At 42.7% G+C, this 21,301-nt stretch overlaps 1 protein-coding gene across 2 annotated transcripts in view; it reads left to right on the top strand.

The window, feature by feature from the left end:
- ZNF451 (zinc finger protein 451) overlaps positions 1-21,301 on the top strand; it is a 173,239-nt gene that overhangs the window by 75,545 nt on the left and 76,393 nt on the right. For both annotated transcript variants that reach the window (XM_033936433.1, XM_033936434.1), the window contains exon 8: positions 2,829-2,976. In XM_033936433.1, coding sequence (XP_033792324.1) covers positions 2,829-2,976 — 148 coding nt within the window. The remainder of the gene's footprint in view (positions 1-2,828; positions 2,977-21,301) is intronic.

Below are 21,301 nucleotides of genomic sequence, written 5' to 3'. Positions count from 1 at the left end.
ATCCTGTATGTGTTCCCTCCATGGCCTCTGGTTGGTCGGGTCATCCGCTGGATAGTGACGCATCCCGGCCTGGTGATTCTAGTGGCTCTGTGGTATGCATATTTCGTACATCTAGAGCGTGACAAGAAGCTCCAGCTCCTTCATCGATATCTTCTCAGCAAGGGTCTGCTGCCCATGGAGAACCCACGGCACTTTGGTCTTAAGGCATGGCTCTTGAACGCTCAACCTTAATGAAGCATGGTTATTCGGAGGTAGATATCTCAACTCTCTTGTGCTCGAAGAAACCTTCTACTATGGCTTCTTATGCGTGGTGTGCTAGGGATCAGGTGGAGCCTCAGGAGGCTCCCATTTCGGTAGTCCTGGCTTTCCTTCAGAAGGGTCTAGACAAAGATCTGGCCTCCCTGAAAGTTTAGGTTGCAGGCTTTTCATGTTTTTGAGCATTCAGAGGCTCTAGTTTGCTTACTGCTTATCCAGATGTGACCAGGTTTATGGAGGCGGGGGGGGGGGCGCTTCATCTGTGTCCTCCCGTATGTGTGTATTTCTTTCCCTTCATGGAATCTTAGCATTTTTCTGCAGGGCCTTGGAGAGCTCCTTTTGAACCATGGAAGGATGCTTCTCTTCTGGACCTTGTCACCATTGTCTTTGACATGGTGTATTTCGGAGCTTCAGGCTCTTTCATTCAGGAAACCCTTTTTCTGTATTACAGATGCGGGTGTTTTCTTCTGTACTCTTCCTTCATTCTTGTTGTAAGTGGTCTTGGTTTTCCATGTGATACAGGAGGTTAGTTGCCTGTATTTCATCCTCCAGGTTCGGAGCACAAAGATCAGATATTACGCAAATTGTCTTGCTCCATTATGTGGAGAGGACGAATAAGTTCAGGCTGTCTGATCACCTTTCTGTTCTAACTGCTACGCCTCACCGTGGTAGGCTGGCATCCAAGTTCTCAATCATTCGATGGATTTGAATGGCCATTTCTGCGACTTACATCACCCGAGGCAAGCAGCTGCCAATATCGCTTAAAGCACATTTGACAAGAAGTGTGGTTGCGTCGTGGGTGGAATCTCGAGCGATTCATCCTGATGAAATTTGCAGGGCGGCTACTTGGTCATCTCTTCAAACTTTACCTGGTTTTACCAAGTGGATGTAGCAGCACGTTCTGATGCTGTTTTCAGGACCTCGGGTTTGAGGGCAGGTCCTTCTGACCCTTCCTAGCTATCATTGCTTTGGTACATCTCCTAGTGTATGGAATCCGGAAGGGACGTAACAGAATGGAAAATTAGGTTTATACTTCGATAATCTTCTTTCTGTTAGTCCCTGGAGGATTCTATACGACCTGCCCTCTCTATATACACTCAGTTGTTTGGAATAGCCTGCTTCTTTCTGCCTTGGTTACAGACTTGAAGATTTTCCAGCCAGTTGCCAGATCCTGTGGGGTGTTTCTGTGAGTATGCATATTACTGAAGGCCTTTCTTGGGGTGCTTGTTGCACACAGCAGGTTTGTTCTACATTGTTCCTCAATGTTTTTCTGAGTTGACTTTGTACCTGTTTATCACTTGTTAAGATTTTGTAGAGCAAACCAGTTCATGAATTACTTATGTTGATGGGAAATCTTCCTCGTACCCCCTTGTCATGGATTTGTTCAGGTATGTTGCTTGGCTTTGGAACTTAACTGGATATGTTTACTAGTTCTCAGGCTAAAGGGGTAGAGCATATGCTCAGAAAAGTTGTGGATTTCTGCAACTCCTGGATTCTGGGTTGGGATTGAACACCTAGCGTATGGAATCCTCCAGGGACTAACAGAAAGAAGATTATCCAATGGAAAATTAGGTTTAATCTTTCATTGGAATAAGAGAGGGAACTGAGGCAGCTGGAACCTGAGAAAGGAAAAGGCAGGAAGGAATTACAGGCCTCAGGACAGGAGAATTCTTTGCATTTTGCAGAATTTTCAAAAATTTTGCACAGAATTCTGCCAGGAGTAATGATTGCACACAGACTTTTTAACTGTACCAGATGGCTTAGTATAATTGTAATTTTTTTTAATCTAGCAAGGAAGGTATATTTGGTAAATAGTCTTTATACTGTAATTATATATTGCTTTAGTAAGGAATGTATTTACAGTATTGTGTATACTAGTTCATTGGTTTAATGTTCTAAAACAATAGAGGGAAAATATTTCTGCATCAATCTCTATACTAATATATTCTGTCGGTTGTGTTCCCATCTCCATGGTTAATGATTTTGGGGGTGGGGAGAGGCTGACGGAAGGGGTTTTGAAAGTCTGATTGCTCTTCCTTTTCTCCGTACTGCCACTTAGTGCTTACATTGCTGCCTCTTTCCCAGTGGAAATAACATCTTAAGCGCTTTTTGGAACAGTTATTTAGGAGAGTAGAGAACAGGGAGAAGCAGTTTGAAAGGAGCTGTTCCCTATAGGCTGTGTTTCACAATATGTAAGTTTCTATGCTACAGAAGCTGAACTCCTCTTAGAAATGCATTGGGGCTTTTTTCTCTGGAGGCCAAGTTTCAAACTTGATGTCTCTTTACTGTTTTTCTCCTGCATATCAAGTTTCAGCTCATTCTGTTAAATTTTACATTCGGATGGATAGATGCATTTCTTGTCCGCCTCTTGGATAATTATTTTCTATTTCCCTTGGTTGGGTGGGATGGGGGGGGGGTTGACTGACTGAGGCTTACAGCAGATCATAACATAAGAGTTGCCATACCAGGACAGGTCATTGAAGCCCAGTATTCTGTTTCTGACAGTGTTCTACCCGGGTTACAAGAACCCGGCAAGATCCCAGATTTTATGCTGCTTTGTTTTTATATCCTAGATGAAAAAGGTACACCATCTCCTCTGTCTTTTCCATCATATGCAAAGAATGTTTTGATATTCCTGTGCAAGGATGTCCCATATCAGGTGTACTGTACCAGTTGTCAAGAAGTATTGTCTTCTCATATGGAACTAACAGCTCATTTCAGGTAAATAAGAGTCCAGTTTCTGTCTGTCTTTAAGAGATTTACCCAAAGCAGTTTACAATACATTGAATAGTAATGAGGTACTCTTAAGTATTTTCCCTATGTTGTCTCTGCAGGTTCACAATTTAACTGTGCTATCTTGGGCGATGAAGGGCTAAGTGACTTGCCCAGGGTCATAAGGAGCAGTCAGGGATTGAACTCACAACCTCAGGGTTTTGTTTGAGACCCTAGGGAACATCAAAATAAAATTTTGTTCAATTTGGAGGAGGTCCCTTCACATCAACCTTCTCGAGCTTTGGGCCATTTGCAATGCTCTCAAAACTTTCCAGGATCATCTTCTCAAGTTCTCAACCGAATGGACAATCAAGTAACTATGTACTACATCAACAAACAAGGAAGCACGGGGTCTCTACCCCTTTGTCAAGAAGCCCTACTAATCTGGGACTGAGTGATTTTCTCAAGGCTGTCATTTTTCTCAAGGCAACATTTTTCTCAAGGCTGTCTGTGTTTAGGGCAAACAGAATGCCTTGACAGACAGACTCAGCAGGTTTCTTCAGCCACACAAGTGGACTCTCAACTACAAAACCTTGCACCACATTTTCTCTCTCTGGGGAATTCCACAAATAGACCTGCTTGCATCCCCAAATAACCACAAATCACCTCAATTTTGCTCCAGACAGTTCTCCCCACACTGTTTGGAAGCGGATGCTTTTCTTCTGTATTGGTCTCACAAGTTCCTTTATGCCTTTCCACCAATCCCACTGATTCTCAAGACCTCAAGAAAGCACAGGCCACCTCATAGCTCCTCAATGGCCCAGACAGCCATGGTTTTTCTCTTCTACTTCAGCTGTCTGTCAAAGATCCCATTCTGCTTCAGATCTTTCCATTTCTATTAACTCAGAGCCAAGGCTGTCTTCTACATCCCAATCTGCAGTCTCTACATCCAACAGCTTGGTTCCTTTCCACTTCAGCATAGCAGACCATAATCTCTCTGCTCTGATTCAAGCTATATTGACTGCTTCTAGGAAACCACCTATTCGGCAATGTTATTATCTTAAATGGACTCATTTCACTTCATAATGTACTCTATTCTAAATATAAATACCATATCATAAATCCTACCACCTCCTCAGTGCCCGCAGTGCTGAACTACCTTCTTCATCTCTGACTCTAGTCTAAGACTACTTCTGTCAGAGTTCATCTTAGGTGCTATCAGTGCTATCACCCTAAGCTTTTTCCAAAAGTAGTCACTGAGTTTCATCTCAACCAATGTATTTTGCTGCCAGTATTCTTTCCAAAGCCTCATTCTCACCCTGGTGAAATGGCTGTTCACACTTTGGACTGTAAATGTGCTTTGGCTTACTATTTACAATGAACAAAGCTACATAAGAATTCTCCTCAGCTGTTTCTCTTGTTTGATCCTAACAAGATTGGGAGTTTTTGTTACAAAAAAGGCCTTCAACTTGGTTGGGGCCTGCATCTCCTTTTGCTGTGCTCAGGCTGGGCTGCAACTCAAGGGGTGTGTAACAGCCCACAAAGTCCATGCATAGCAGCCTTGGTAACCTTCCAGCGCTCCGCTCCCATTGCTGATATTTGCAAAGCAGCTACTTGGTTCTCAGTTCACACCTTTATATCTCACTATTGTCTAGAAACTTCTTCCAGATGAGATGGTAGATTTGGCCAAGCAGTTCTATAGAACTTATTTTCTTCTTTACAGCCAACACTCCCTCCATCCCATTTCAGTAAGCTAGGGAGTCCTATATGCGAGAATATGCTGCCTCCTTGTCCTAGGACAAAGCACAGTTACCGTAACAGGAATAATCCGGGGACAGCAGCCAGATATTCTCACGTACCTCCAACCTCCCATGGTTGGCTTCTTAGCTTACTTCTGGAACTGAGGTACTGCGAGCCGGTGTTGGGTAGGAAGGCACTTGTGCTTGCACATTGTGGGCAGTCACAAAGCTGCTCTGAAGCTTAAAGTGACAATACACATTTCGTTACATTACATTACATTAGGGATTTCTATTCCGCCATTACCTTGCAGTTCAAGGTGGATTACAAAAGAATTATCAAGGATGTATTACAACAAGAACTTACCAAAAAAACAACAACAAAAAAATTGGTCATTTTCAAAGAGAGTAAGAAATGAGTATGGTTATTTGTTTGGGGTAGTTGGCTTTAGTGAGAGGTGGTGTTTGAAACTTGCATGTTATTTCTTTTTTCAGGGCTTTCTTGAAGAGTATGGTCTTTATTTCTTTTCTAAAAGTCTTGTAGTCGAGGGATGCTGTCAGTAGATTGGCGATTTGGTTGTCTAGTTTGGCTGCTTGAGTGGCCAGGAGGCCATCATATAGTTTTTTCCGTTTGACCTCCTTAATTGGGGGTATGAGAATGGGGTGTGAGTTTTCCTATGTCTGGTTGAGGTGTGGATGAGGCAGTTATTCAGGTAGTTTGGACTGTCTCCATATAAAGTCTTAAATAGTAGACAGTAGAATTTAAATTGTGTTCTTGCTGGGATTGGAAGCCAATGCGATTTGAGATATGCTTCTGTAATGTGGTCATGTTTCTTTGATGAGTAGATGAGTCTTAGTGCTGTGTTTTGGATAGTTGTTTTGTTATGGTTGTAAGGCAAGGGTACCGTACCAGGCTCCGTGGATGATGTCACCCATATGTGAGAATATCTGCCTGCTGTCCCGGATTATGGTAAGTAACTGTGCTGAATTGCCATACTGAGACAGACCAAAGGACCTTCAATCCCGGTATCCTGTTTCCATCAGTTGCCAACCCAAGTCCCAAGTACCTAGCTAGATCCCAAGTAGTAAAACAGATTTTAGGCTGCTTATCCTAGGAATAAGCAGTGGATTTTCCCAAGCCATCTCAGTAATAGAAACATAGAAACATGATGGTAAATAAAGGCCAAATGGCCCATCTAGTCTGCCCATCCGCAGTAACCATTATCTCTTTCTCTCTCCGAGGCCTATGGACTTCTCTTGTAGGAAATTAGCCAACCCTTTTTTAAACCCTGCTAAGCTAACTGATTTCACCACATTCTCTGGTAACGAATTCCAAAGTTTAATTACATATTGTGTGAAGAAATGTTTTCTCCGGTTTGTTTTAAATCTACTTAGTAGCTTCATCGCATGCTCCCTCCCCCCCTTTAGTCCAAGTGTTTTTGGAAAGAGTAAACAAGCGATTCACTTCTACCCTTTCCACTCCACTCATTACACTGGTCAACAAAAAAAAAAAGTTTTTCTTTGCTACTGAGAACTTAAGAAGTGATCTTAGTTAATTTAATGATGCTGATTTTAGATCTGTAATTGAAATTCAGCTAGCATGTCAGGTTTCTGAGATACATGTTACTGATTTTTTAGACAGTTTGCCATATTGGCACAATATTGCGAGTATGAACTGTGTCCCACTAAACTTATATTAAGGAGTTTATTCTGAAAACAAACACGAAGACAATAAGGAGACATGTAACAGCATACATTTACTCCTCTCTTAACTTACACAAAAATGATGTCAGCATGTTCAGAAATGTTTGAGACACTTGCTTTTACACTTGTACGGTACATTGTCTCTTTGCAAGAACCAACAATAGTTGCCCATCATATTGGGATTGAACTTTCCCTGATATCTGCTTTCCATCACCTTGATATCTTGATGAAATCTTTCCCCATGCTCATCGCTGACATCACCAAGATATGGGTGGAAAGAAGACGAGGTGAGAATGTAAGAAGATTTTAAGTGACATTCTGTCACCCATTAGCTGACATGCTGTCAGCAGGTTCTCCACCTGTACCTTAACAAGGGCCACATGCTGACTCTAAATCTGAAAAGTTTTCATCTATCACATCCTGTTTTTAAGTTATGTGTCAGTTTGTGTTTATATCATTTTAGTTAATAACGCTACCATGAAGCGTTGGTATTTTACTGTTTCTGTAATACAAGATTGCATTTTAGGACAGCTCATCGATCACATAATACCAGTAATTTGAAAGTTTATACTAAAAAGCGATTGTGGAGCTTTTTCTACCTGTGGTGAAAGCAGTTCGTCTAGTAGGTTTTAAAAAAAGGTTTGGATAACTTTAAAGAAGAAGTCCATAAGTCACTATTGAGATGGATATGGGGACATCTACTGCTTGTTCCTAGCATGGGCAGCATAGAATATATTTTACTCTTTGGGATTTTGCCAGATACTTATGAATTGGGTGGCCACTATTTGAAACATACTGCACTCCTGTGGTCTGTGCCTGCATAGCAATGCTTCTGTTTTTGTTATGTTCAGCCTGTCACACTATTCTTCCAAAGATGGGGACCGACATTCTCTTCTAAAGACCAAGCAGCAATGCCATTCACATTGTAATTTTGGCACTGCTTGGATTTACCATAATCAGATGATGAACATATTTTTTTCTGAGGTTTCTTAAAATTACCTCAAATTTTTTTTTTTTTTTTAAACACAATAAACCTCCGATCATTTTTTGGAAACCAATTTATAATTGGTTAAGTATGTAATGTACCATGCATGTTACTATATTGAGTTTCTTCAATCTGATCTAGTAACAAATAAAATCCTTACTTGTCTGCTAGGTTAAATGGTTTGTTAGATTCATCTGTAGGTTCATTCCATTGGATATATTTGTACTAACCCACTTTTTATCTTTTTGAAGCATATCTCTAAAGCTGTGTCAATGAAATACTGGCCTGCATGAAATCTAGATTTAGTTAGGAAATTAACTGTCCACTTGCTAAAACAACAAGTTCTTAGTTTGGAATGGTTGCTTAGCAACTCATCTAGTTTTATCTTGAGATCTTACAGGTTCCATCTCCAATATTATGTCTGTTAGGTTGAGAAATACTTTAATCACATGTTGGGACTAATTATGATTCATTGGATTATGGTACTACTGATGAAGGCTGCATGACCCTTATGATATGGTATTTATATTTAGAATATAACCTTTTAGATGAATTTTTCTTAGATAATTGGCTTAAGGTTGCAAGATGCGTTACATCACATACCTTTGAGGTTTCAAGGATTTTCAACTTCCTTTTTGTCTTCAGGCTCCTTAAGTTTTTGTGCATCAGTTACAATTATATCTTTTCTTGGTGTGGTACCACAATTTAAATATTAAGAGCTAGGTATACACACAAAAAAGATATAATTCCAGCCAGTGGTCAACAACTATTGGCTGGTTGGCTTAAGAACACACTTGTGTTATACTCTGAAGGAAACCATAACTCATGCCTTTCAGCTGGAGGGTTATTGCTGTGATGTTTGGGCTGGGGAACATGGAAAGAAATCTCTTGTTAATATCTGATTTCATGGCACATTCAGAAAGGCAGTCAAAGAACTGGACCAAGTGCATTTTTTCCTTTCAGGATTAAAGGTTAATACCGTACAACAAACAATATTAGCCCCCACCCCAGCTGAAAGACAAAAAGAACAAAAAGCAGTCAGGTAAAAAGTAAACATGTTCAGCAACTTCTGTAGCAATTTCTTTCTTGAGAGGGTATAAGAGATGTCAAAGGAGCAAAACCAATTCAGCTTAAAGTATTCCTATAATTTGTGGGACAAGGCATTTCAATTGACAGCCCTTCTGTTTATACTAGGGGTTCTCAACATAGTCCTCCAAATACACCTAGCCAGTAAGGTTTTCAGGATACCTACAATGAATATGCATGAAAGGGACTGCGACTTGTATAACTACAAAAAAAGCATTATACAACCATACTCAAAGTGGTTTATGTACAGGTACTTCAAGCATTTTCCCTAACTGTCCCGGTTGGCTCACAATCTTATCTAATATACCTGGGCCAGCGGAGGATTAAGTGAATTGCCCAGGGTCACAGAAAGTAGCGTAAAGTACCGTATTTGCCGGCGTATAAGACGACTGGGCGTATAAGACGACCCCCCAACTTTTACAGTTAAAATATAGAGTTTGTTATATACTCGCCGTATAAGACTACCCCTTCTTCCGCACACCTTCTGCACAACAAATAAAACTTAAAAGAACATCAGAATTTATTTCAACCGTGTTTCCCCGATGATAAGGCAGGGCCATCAAATAAGACAGCCCCCCCTTTTTAGAAAAAAATGTAAAATAAGGCACCCCCCCCGCAAATAAGCCACCCACCGATACCTGCGCTTACCCGAATCGGGTGGTACGGTGGGTGACTCCGTGTGGTCCCTGGCACCCCCGACACGATCGGGGCAAGAGGGAGCTCAAGCCCTCTTGCCCCCTCGACTCCCCGACACGATCGGGGCAAAAAGGAGCCCAAGCCCTCTTGCCCCGCCGATTCCCCAACTCCCCGACAATATCGGGCCAGGAGGGAGCCCAAGTCCTCCTGGCCACGGCGACCACCCTAACCCCACCCTGCACTACATTACGGGCAAGAGGGATCCAGGCCTTCCTGCCCTCGACGCAAACCCCCCTCCCCCCAATGACCGCCCCCCCCAAGAACCTCCGACCGCCCCCCCAGCCGACCCCCGACCCCCACGACACCCCCAACCCCCTTCCCCGTACCTTTCTGTAGTTGGCCGGACAGACGGGAGCCAAACCCGCCTGTCCGGCAGGCAGCCAACGATGGAATGAGGCCGGATTGGCCCATCCGTCCCAAAGCTCCGCCTACTGGTAGGGCCTAAGGCGCCTGGGCCAATCAGAATAGGCCCGGGAGCCTTAGGTCTCTCCTGGGGGCGGGGCCTGAGGCACATGGGCCCAACCCGACCATGTGCCTCAGGCCCTGCCCCCAGGAGGGACCTAAGGCTCCCGGGCCTATTCTGATTGGCCCAGGCACCTTAGGGCCCACCAGTAGGCGGAGCTTTGGGACGGATGGGCCAATCCGGCCTCATTCCGTCGTTGGCTGCCTGCTGGACAGGCGGGTTTGGCTCCCGTCTGTCCGGCCAACTACAGAAAGGTACAGGGAAGGGGGGTGGGGGTGTCGTGGGGGTCGGCCAGGGGGGTCGGGTCGGCTGGGGGGGCGGTCGGAGGTTCTTGGGGGGGGCGGTCGTTGGGGGGAGGGGGGTTTGCGTCGAGGGCAGGAGGGTCTGGGATCCCTCCTGCCCGTAATGTAGTGCGGGGTGGGGTTAGGGGGTCGCCGTGGCCAGGAGGATTTAGGCTCCCTCCTGGCCCGAACAACTAGGGGGGGGGTCGCCAGGGCCAGGAGGACTTGGGCTCCCTCTTCTTCATGGGTAAATAAGACATCCCCCCGAAAATAAGCCCTAGAGCATATTTTGGCCTTCCAAAAAAAATAAGTCAGTGTCTTACCATCGGGGAAACAGGGTAGTACCGTAAGCACCGTAAGGAGGTAAGGAAGGAGATGTTAGGGCATGTAAAGTAAGGGCATGTAAACAGTACCCGGCGTATAAGACGACCCCCGACTTTGGGGAGGATTTTAAGGTACTGAAAAGTCGTCTTATACGCCGGCAAATACGGTAGATCTGAATGTCCTACCTCCATTCTGTGGGTACCCTAAAAACCTGACTGACTAGGTGTTGGCTTTGGCTCATTAATCCATGCTTATGTATATGCTCTGTAATTTTGTTCTGTATAATATTCTTTACCATTTTCTCATGCATGGCACATTACATACTTAACCAATTACAAAGATGACCCCAAGGTTGTGAGCAGATAAGATAGGGAGGATGAGAGTGTTGCCCACAGAAATGGAGAATGGGGGAGGGGGAAGTGGGTTTAGATGGAAAGATAAGAAACCATATTCAGTTTTAGGTAGCAGTGAGACATCCAGGCAGCAATGTCAGAGAAGCAGGCTGAGACACAGCCCTGGATTCTTGTAGAGATATCTGGTGTGGGGAGGTAGATCTAGGAATCATCAGCAAAGAGTTGATACTGAAAACTGTGGGAGGAGGGAATGGGTATAGAGGGAGAAAAGGAGAAGTCCTAAGAGACAGCCTTGGAGTATACCAATTGATAGTGGGATAGCAGTGGAGGAGGATCAACCATAGCATACGCTGAAAGTGCGGTGGGGAAGACAGGAAGAAAACCAGGTGAACAGAACCCTGGAATCTCAGTGAGGACAGTGTATCAAAGAGTAGGTGGTGATCAACAGTGTCAAAAAGCAGCAGATCAAGAAGGATGAGAATAGAATAGAGGCCTAGGGATCTGACCAGGAACAGATCAATGGAGACTTTAGCAAGAGTAGTTTGCATGGAATGCAGTTAGTGAAAGCCTGATTGAAGTGGGTCTAGAATAGCTTGAGATGACAGGAAGTCCAGGCAACGGCAGTGAACAGCATGTTCAAGTAGCTTGGATAAAATGGGGAGGAGAGGTATGGGGCAATAATTAGAAGCACATGGGGTCTAGTGAGGGCATTTTGAGGAGAGGTGTAACTACTGCATGTTTGAAGATATCTGGAACAGATTCAGTGGAGGATGTGACAGATAGGAGGGAAGACAATGGGAGAGATAGCACTGAGTATATTGGTGGGAATCGGATCAGAGGAGCAGGTAGTAGATTTGAAGGAGGAGAGAAGTGCCGTTTTCCTCTTCATTGATTTCAGAAAAGGAGGTAAAGTTGGCGGCAGTTGAGGGAAGGTTGGCACAGGGGACAGATAGGAAGACGGGTGGGGGGAAGGTGACCTGGTTGAGAACTCTAGGTGGATTTTCTGAACCTTGTCATAGAAGAACTCTGCCATAGTTTGGGGGGGGAAGTGAAGGGGGGACTAGAGGTGAGGGCACTTTGAGTAGAGTTTAGTATAGCAAAGAGGTAGCAAAGGTTAGAGCTCAAGATTTAGTTAAATGGTCATAATATTCTTTGGTAAGTGAGAGGGCAGACTGGAAGGATGTCAGCAAGAATTTGAAGCATATGAAGTCAATATGTGTGTGGGACATAAGCCAAAGATGTTCAGCAGATTGGGCACAGGAATGCAGGTAGCGGATGTTGGAGGACGTCCAGGGTTGGGGTTTGGTGTGCCTTAAGAGATGGGAGAAGCGAGGGTATCTAGAGCAGAGGAGAGAATGGGGTTATAGGAGAAGACGGCTTCATTGACAGACTTGAATAATATAGTAGTTGAAGGGAGGGATGATACAGTGGTGAAGACAGCATCAGTAGTGCCAGGGTCAATAGCCTGAAGGTTCCTAGACGTATTGGTAGTGACTGGCTGGGTCTTTAGGGGGGGGGAGGTGATGAATTGTGAACCTTAACAGATGATGGTCAGAGAGGGAAAGAATTGAGGTGCAGAAATTGGTGGTAGAGCAGTTGGAGGAGAAAACAAGGTCAAGGCAGTGGCCATCTTGGTGTGTAGGGGTGGTAGAGCACAGCTGGAGATTGAGGATGTTAGGGTAAGAAACCTGGAAATATAGGAGTTGGAGGGGTCATCAGTATTTTATAGACCTCTATTTCATCTCTCCTCAGCTGTCTCTTAGCTGTCATAGGGAAGTAGTCCCATTGACTTTCTCATTTTTGTTGTCCTTCATAAGTCTGATATATCTTTTTTTAAAGATATGGTGACCAAAATTGTGCACAATAATTGAGGTGCAGTTGCTCCATGGAATGATAGAGGCAGCATAATATCAGTTTATTCACCATTTCTTTTCTTAATAACTCCTTTCTATTTACTTTCACTCTGCAGAGTTTTGGCGTATCAACAGTTTTACCTAAATCTTTTTTCTGGGCAGTGACTCTTTGCATCATGTATTCTTCTTCCCTATGTGTCACTTGCAGTTGCTCACATTAAATATCATTTGGATGCCCAGGTTTGAACAATTTCCTGGAGGAAAAGTCCATAGTCTGTTGTTGAGAAAGACATGGGGGAAGCCACTGCTTGCCCTGGATCGGTAGCATGGCATGTTGATACTCCTTGAGTTTTTGCCAGGTGCTAGTGGCCTGGATTGGCCACCGTGAGAATGGGCTACTGGGCTTGATGGACCATTGGTATGACCCAATAAGGCTATTCTTATGTTCCCAATCCCATAAGGTCCTCTTGCGATTTAACAACTTTTGTGTCATCTTAAATAATTATCTCACTTGTTCCTATTTCCAGATCGTTTATAAATATGTCAAAAAGCAGCATCCCAGCACAGACCCTTGGAATTCCAGTTTACCCTTTTCCATTCTGAATGTTGACCATTACACCCTACTCTGTTTTCTTTCATTTAACCAGTTTCTAATCCACAATAGGAAATTGTCTCCTATTCCATGATTTTCTAATTTCTTTGGGAGTCATTCGTGAGGTACTTTGCCAAATGCCTTCTGAAAGTCCAAATGTTTGTTCATCTCTTACAGGAAATGTAGCAGTTTGGCTAGACAAGATTTTATTTGGCTAAATCTCTGTTGGCTTTGTCCCATTTTTCTATGTCTATGTACAGTATATGTTCAACAATTTTGCTCTTTATAATTCAGGCAGTCCCTGGGTTAAAAACAAATTCTTTTTTTTAAACCGTTAAGTTGAATTTCTATGTAACTCAGATCCTGTACAGTACACAGTCTATAAAAACATTAAAAATTAAAGAAACAGTCCTCAAAATAAAGTAACTAGAAAGGAAATATAGGAGGTTTACACTTACTTTCATTCATCATCCATCCCACTGTTCCCTCTCCACCACCACATCCAACATTTCTCCCCTCATCTCTCTTCCCCATGCATCTATACCTCATGCCTCTGCCACCACCGTGCCCAATATTTCTCCCTCCCTTTGCCCAACAGTTCTCTTCCTTTCCCTATGTGCATCATCTCTTTCCCTCTCACTCGGACTCCCTGCCCAACAATTCTTTCTATTCTCTTCCCCACCTCAGCATCTCTTCCCCTCATTCCCTTCATTCTTCCATCATATGTCCTAAATTCATGCTACCTTCCCTCCCTCCTTTCTGTCTGCAGGAAAGTGTGGTGCAATGATTAAAGCTACAGCCTCAGCACCCTGAAGTTGTGGGTTCAAACCCAAACTGCTCCTTGTGACCCTGGGCAAGTAATCTAATCCCCCCCCCATTGTCCCAGGTACATTAGATAGACAGGCGGTTTACATTAGACAGACTGGGAAAAATACTTAAGTACCTGAATAAATTAATGTAAACCATTCTGAGATCCCCGCAGGTGTTTACCCCCTCTGGCCGGCTCCCTCCTCCCGCTGCACTTCTCTTGTCAGAAGGAAGGCTTCAAGCTCAGCCATAAGCTGTATGCAGGAACTGCTGCTTGTGGCTTTGTGAAGTTAGGCTGGGGAGAAGGGAGCCAGCCAGAGGAGGTAAATATTCGTTGGACGGAGGTGTAAATTTGGGACACAGAACAGAGGGAGGGAAGTGAAGGGGCACATATATTCTTTGTAAGTTTTTCTATTCCTGCTTGTGTAAAAGGAACTGCTGAAACAGTTATCATTTTGGCAAGAACCCACAAGGTCTTTTCTTTTTGTGTTCTGAGCTCCGTGTCCCCATTTTGTTCTGTAGTTGACGTGTTTTAATAAGAAACATTTGTTAAAAAAGAAACATTGCTAGACCTTAGAGAAGACAGTATTATATGCTATAATGGAAACTTCCCACTATTCTCCCCCCTTAAGTTTGCTACCTTTTTCTAGTTGCTTTTATGTATCCTGTTACCAAATATGGTCTTTCCTACAGTCATATGCTGAGAAAACTTACCCATGTGAAATGCTATATATATGTTACAGTACTCTGAATAAAGGATATATCCCTTGGCATATTGGCATGTGTGTTTGTGTGTGTATGTGACAGCAGGACAGCAGAACGAGGCTAATACAAATTGGGACCTGGTCGTTTCAGCTGGGGGGGCTCGTCCGGGAGTGGAGATTTGGTGCCGAGTCTAGTGAGTATCTGTTTTCTAGTGCTCACTGGTCTCTGCCCTCTTCCACGCCCTTATTTGATTATTGAGGCTTTTAGCAAGTCTCTTGAGGCTTTTGACCCTTTATGAGTTTATATTGGGCTTTTGGGAAGTCCATAGTGGTGGTTTTGGCAACCCCACAGATTACCTGTTTTTTGGGAAGGACTGATCTAACTAATTCAAATCTGTACAGACTTGCCTGTTCTGCTGTTCTTGCATGTGCTTTTTTCTTTCTATCGCATTGTATATTACGGTGTCTTGTTTATAAGGCCAGATAAGTAAGATCTGTGTATTACCACGCTGTGTTTTGTAATAGGGAAAGAAAGTAGACATTGTACATTTGTATATACTGTATATATCTATATTAGGGGAAAGAATAGGGTTGAGTCCAGATCTGGCTTGAGTTTCTTCTGTGAGCACCCTGCAATTGTGTGAGATGTGCCAGGGGCACGAAGCGAGAGGGAGACTTATTTGCGTTTTCATTGTCCTGCGAAGGGCGTGGCCAGAGACGGACGAAGCAAAAGATTTCTGTTGAATGCGGGGTGGCTCAAGGGGCCAGAATGGGGAGTAAAGCAGAAGTGAGAGACCTCCCCAGACAGCAATCCTCTGGAAAAGCCCTTAGAGAGGATCCTGCAGTGATAATGACAGTGTGTCCGGTATTAAGAGATAAGATAAGAAGCAAATGATAAGTATTGAGACTCCACCAAACTTCTGGCCAAAGTTTAGTGCGGAGGACAAATTGGCTACATCAAATTTTACAAGCAACACTAAGAAAGTTAGAAATGTTTCATGTTGAAAAAACAAACGAAGGGGATTGCAAAGAGGTAAAAAAATCTGCCCTTAAACTATTTATCTCCTCCCTGTAAAACCCTCGAGGCAGAGGGGATGTTAGGAGAAAATAATTTGAGATGGTACCTTAAACAGAGATTGGAGGAGCTGAACGAGTCAGGGGGAGAGAAAACTATACAGCACTTCTGACTAGTTGAAATTTATTAAACTTTCTCAAATTCAGAATAGGAAGGGGGAGCAGTAAGCTGAAATAGATAAGACTCAGGAAGAAAGAGAGCTTTAATAGTTGAGCTAATACGAACAGAATTTCCAAAAGCAAGGAAGAAAGTGCTTAGGACCCATTTTGCATATTTGAAAGGAGATTGTCAATTTTTTGTTTGTGTTGTGCTTAGCAGAAAGGCACAAGGAATTATTAGCAAACACTGCTTGCGTAATTATGGAGAATCAATGTTAAATGAGTTTGAATAAGAAAAAAACCCAATAAACAAAACCCAACACTGTGTGATAAATTAGCTAGGTAGACCTATGGTTGTAGGAGCCAAGAACTAGTTTTCTGATCTACATAAACAATTTTTGTATTCATAGTTTTAGGATATCTTTTGGCTTTAGGAGACATTAGAATTCTTTTATAAAGCTGTGGGTGTGTGACTGGTTATTAAATCAGATCTGATCATGTTGTGATCACTATTGTCTAGTTGCCCTCAGTACATTCATGCAGTCCAGTACCACGCCATGCAGTCCACTAAGGACTAGATCTAGAATTGTGTCCTTTCTTATTGGTTTCTTGGCCAGCTGTTTGATAAAGCAGCCCATTTCATCTAGGAACTTTACTTCCGTAGCATATCCTAATGTTATATTTATCCACTCTGTATCTGGGTCCTTTCTTATTGGTTTCTTGACCAACTGTTTGATAAAGCAGCCCCTGATTTCATCTAGGAACTTCACTTCCCTAGCATACCCTGATGTTACATTTATCCACTCAGTATCGGGGTAATGGCAATCATGTTCACTGGAGGTGGTTCAAGAAGTTCCCCTGATGCAGCTACATAGAGGCCTCTGTTGGAATTGTTGTGATACCACTGTGATAATCAAAATCTACTATGCAGTTACCATTTTTTTTTTTTTTTTTTTTTACTTTAATGGCTTTACAATGGGGAGGTTGGATGTTTGTCCTTGGTTGTAATTTAGAAAATGTGAAGCAACTTAAACACAATGTTACACTTTATGAACTGTTTTTCAGTAATGTATTGAGAAATTTTGAAAAAATTTATTTGACAAGTTTATCTGAATGGTTACATTTTTGAATGAGGGCAATAAGGTTTTTCAGATTTTGAGTGGAACTTTTTGGCCAGTGAAAGAAATTGGGCTATAACCGTGTTTTTCCTGGTTTAATTGCATTTTACACTAAGGCCTTCATTTTCACCATATTTGTAAATAGATTTTTTTCGATGTTCAGTTTATTCTTTTTGTATATATTTGGAGTTAGTGTTTTTGTTGATTTTTCTAGTGATTAATCAGTTCTTTGTTCTCTTTTGCTGTGGGCAATTGAAATCACCTGTTATTATTGTATTACCAAGTTTGTTAGCATCCCTAATTTCTGCAAGCATTTCTACCTCTATTCATTCTGGCCAGTTATCCTTTTCCAATTTACATGTGAATTTTTATTCATAAGGATTCTAAGGTATATTTTGCGTCCTGCAGAATTTTTAGTCTATTTGATTCAAGGTCTCCTTTAAAATATAATGCTACTTGTTTCTTAGACCAGTGGTTCCCAACCCTGTCCTGGAGGAACACTAGGCCAATTGGGTTTTCAGGCTAGCCCTAATGAATATGCATGAAGCAAATTTGCATGCCTATCACTTCCATCATATGCAAATCTCTCTCATGCATATTCATTAGGGCTAGCCTGAAAACCCGATTGGCCTGGTGTTCCTCCAGGACAGGGTTGGGAATCACTGTCTTAGACAACAAAAGGTATAATATCCACATTTTAAATGGCCCAGAACATGATTTACTGGAGGTAATACTGATAGGATCACCATCTGTCTAATGTTTCTATTGCATATAAAATTGAGCTGTAGACCTACATGCCAGTATTGCTTTATGATTGTGCTAACAGCCGTAATAGGAGTGAATGTCATTTAAAATATAAGTACCTTCTGTAGGGGGATGTATTTATAACAAATATTTATTTCTAGAAAATATAGCCCCCTAATTTACACTGCCAGTACATTCAAAAGGTTAACATATCTGTAACGAAAGACTACTTAAACTCAACAGCTCATTTCTTAAAATCATTCACATCTGAACATAAGCACCTCAAATGTAAAAACAATGGCCCTCTTTTACTAAGAGGGTTTTCTTATGTAAAAGTTTATTACAACAAGTTATATCCAACGAATGTTAAAAGCTTATCCAATCGATGCATGAAATGGAGTCAATGGGCACAATATGATGGTTTATTAACTTTGTTTCCTTCATCGATTGGATAAGCTTTTAACATTCGTTGGGTATAACTTGTTATAATACACTTTTACATCAAGAACATTGATTCCACAGTGCTATCTTTGGTTTGGTTTTCCTTTTCTGCTCCGTGGAACTTAGAAACATAGAAACATGATGGCAGATAAATAATAATATTTTTATTCTTATATACTGCCAAAGTCATGAAGTTCCAGGCGGTTTACAACAAGAAGCGCTGGACAATCAGCGAAGAGGTCACAATTCAGAGTCATCAATACAATCTTACATAATGAAAGAAGTGGAAAGCTATATAGTTCTTAAAGGTTACTGATTAGAATAGCAGAGCTATAAAAATTCTTAGTTTACAAACAGATTGAACAAACTTGTTTTGACCAATTTTCTTAAATTGAAGTAGGTTGAAGAGAGCGGGATAACGTTACTCAGCCAATCGTTCCATTTGCCTGCCTGGAAGGCAAGGGTTCTGTCCAGGAATCTTTTGTAGTGGCAGGTCTTTGTCGGATAGGTGAATAGATATATTCTTTGTGTGGGCCTAATAGAACTTGCCAGGTTAAATTGGGAAACTAGATAAGTGGGAACCAGACCAAATATTGATTTATAACACAGACAAGAGAACTTAAACAGAATTCACGCCTCCAGGGGCAGCCAATGGAGTTTTTGATAATAGGGGCTTATGTGTTCCCTTTCTTCAGCCCAAAAATCAGTCGAACTGCCGAATTTTGAATGACTTTGAGTCTTTGAATGTTTTTTTTGAAGGATCCCAAGTAAATGATGTTGCAATAATCGAGCATGCTTAAGATGGAAGATTGAACCAGTAAGCAGAAAGATGTAGTATCAAAGTATTTTCTGATGGTTCTGAGTTTCCATAGTAATGAGAAGCATTTTTTAACCAATAAATCTGTGTGTGCATTTAGGGTAAGGTGGCGGTCCAGAGTCACTCCTAGAATTTTTATGGAGTGGTCAATAGGGAAGACCTGCCCATTCAAGGAGATCGATGAGTCTTTGATTTTGTCGTTAGGGCTTTCCAGGAAAAATTTAGTATCTGTGTTGAGCTTCAATTTGAATTCGGCCATCCATAGTTCGATTTGCTTTAGAATGGATGATAGATGAATCTTTGTCTCGGAGGTCAGAGTAGTAAGGGGAATAACATAAGAACATAAGCAATGCCTCTGCTGGGTCTGACCTGGGGTCCATCGTGCCCAGCAGTCCGCTCACGCGGCGGCCCAACAGGTCCAGGACCTGTGTAGTAGAGAATGACACGGGGAAAAAATCTGTCCCCGTCACTGCACCGTCCCCGGCCCACCATCCTCTGCACCGCCCCGTCACCTCTGTTCCCTTCACCGCCTCGTCACCGTCACCGCCATCCCTTTCACCGCCCCTGCCATCCCATTCACCGCCCCGTCACCGTCTAGCACCCATCTTCTTCCCTCCGCTCCCCCATAGTCTGGCATCTGTCTTCTTCCCTTCCAGCGTCTTCTCCCCACTCTGCCTTCCACATTTCCTTTCAGGGTCTGTTCCTCTCTACCCTCTTTCAATGTCTGTTCTATTCATTTCCACCACCACCCTTCCCTCCCTCCTTTACCATCTGTTCCTTTCTACCACCCTTCTTTCATATCTTCTATCAGTCCCCCCACCATCACTAGCAGTCTCTCTTCTCCCTTACCATGAGCAAATAGAACTTCTGAAAATTGTATTGCTGAGGCATTATTTCTAGTACGCCTTTTTTTTCAGATGGATAATGACATCAATTTTATAATTCTTACTGTCTGCTCTGATTTCATTCACAATTTGGTTTGTGTTTTGTACCTGAGGATTCCATGAGGCATTTAACCTTTTCCTGTCTCTTCTGTGATTTCAAGTTGATTCCTTCAATAATGGAGTCTCAAGGCAGTAGCAGTTTTCTATTTTGGTCTCTTTTGACATTGTTTAAGGGATTTCTTGTACATTTGGTGGTCTTCTTTGATGAGGTCACTTCAGAATCTATTTCCAAGGAAGATAAACTAATTCCCTTTCACCCCCTCCTTCCTTGTGTGAGCCGGAACACGCGGTCCCCGCAAGAAAGTAATTTTATATCATTTTCATTCTATTCATTCATAGAAATTAAAGTCTAGATAATGCCAGTCACATAACAAAACATGATTTTACAAAAATAATTCCCTGCACAGTCAAGCCTGCAAGGATTACTAGATGTCTTTCAGCAGCTCCCCTCCCTCCCTCCCCCTTACCTTTGTGGCCAAGTCAAAATGATCTACCAACAATAAAATTTTAAAAACACAAAGCACGCTGTACGCAGAGAAAATGTTAATTATCATTTATATTCTGCGGGTTTTCAAAGAGGTCAAGGCAGATGACTTTATGCAATGTCACCTCAGTAACAACTATACAAAAATAGACAAATATTCCCCCTCTCTTTTTACTAAACTGCGATAGCGGTTTTTAGCGCAGGGAGCTGCGCTGAATGTCCCACGCTGCTCTCGACGCTCATAGGCTCCCTGCGCTAAAAAACACTATTGCGTTTTAGTAAAAGGGGGCCATAGTGCAAAATATAGACAGCAGATATAAATTCTCAAAACGGATACATTTTGATCACTAAGTTGAAAATAAAATCATTTTTCCTACCTTTTTGTCTGGTGATTTCATGAGTCTCTGGTCCTTCTTCTTTCTTCTCCTGCCCCCCCCTTTCTTTCTCTCTCCCCCTGGCTCCCCTCTTTATTTCTGCCTTTCTTTCTCTCTCCCCCTGGCCCCCCTCTTTATTTCTGCCTTTCTTTCTCTCTCCCCCTGGCCTCCCTCTTTATTTCTCTCTCCCCCTTGACCCCCTCTTTATTTCTGCCTTTCTTTCTCTCTCCCTCTGGCCCCCCTCTTTATTTCTGCCTTTCTTTCTCTCTTCCCCTGGCCTCCCTCTTTATTTCTCTCTCCCCCAGGCCCTCCTCTTTCTTTCTGCCTTTCTTTCTCTCCCTCTTGACCCCCTCTTTATTTCTCCCCTTGTTCCCCCTCAAAATTCAGTCTTCTGCAACTTCCTGTTTCCGGTTGTGTCAGAGCAGAAGATTGAATACTGAGCAGCCGCGCGTGCGCGGCTCTTTTGAAACGTTCCGGTCGCTGAAAAAGAAAGCCGGCAAACTAAGGTGAGGTGGAGAGAGGAAGCTGGTTAAACGATCGAGCCGGCGTGCGGGTGGGGGCTACGGGGACCGCACGATCCTTTATGCCTCACTGCGGTGACAAAACCATTCACCGCTCCACGGGGCGGTGATGGCCTTGTCCCCGTCCCCGCAGA

Source organism: Geotrypetes seraphini, chromosome 3, assembly GCF_902459505.1.
Source record: "Geotrypetes seraphini chromosome 3, aGeoSer1.1, whole genome shotgun sequence".
Lineage (NCBI taxonomy): Eukaryota > Metazoa > Chordata > Amphibia > Gymnophiona > Dermophiidae > Geotrypetes > Geotrypetes seraphini.
This window is presented reverse-complemented; position numbering and strand designations above follow the sequence as displayed.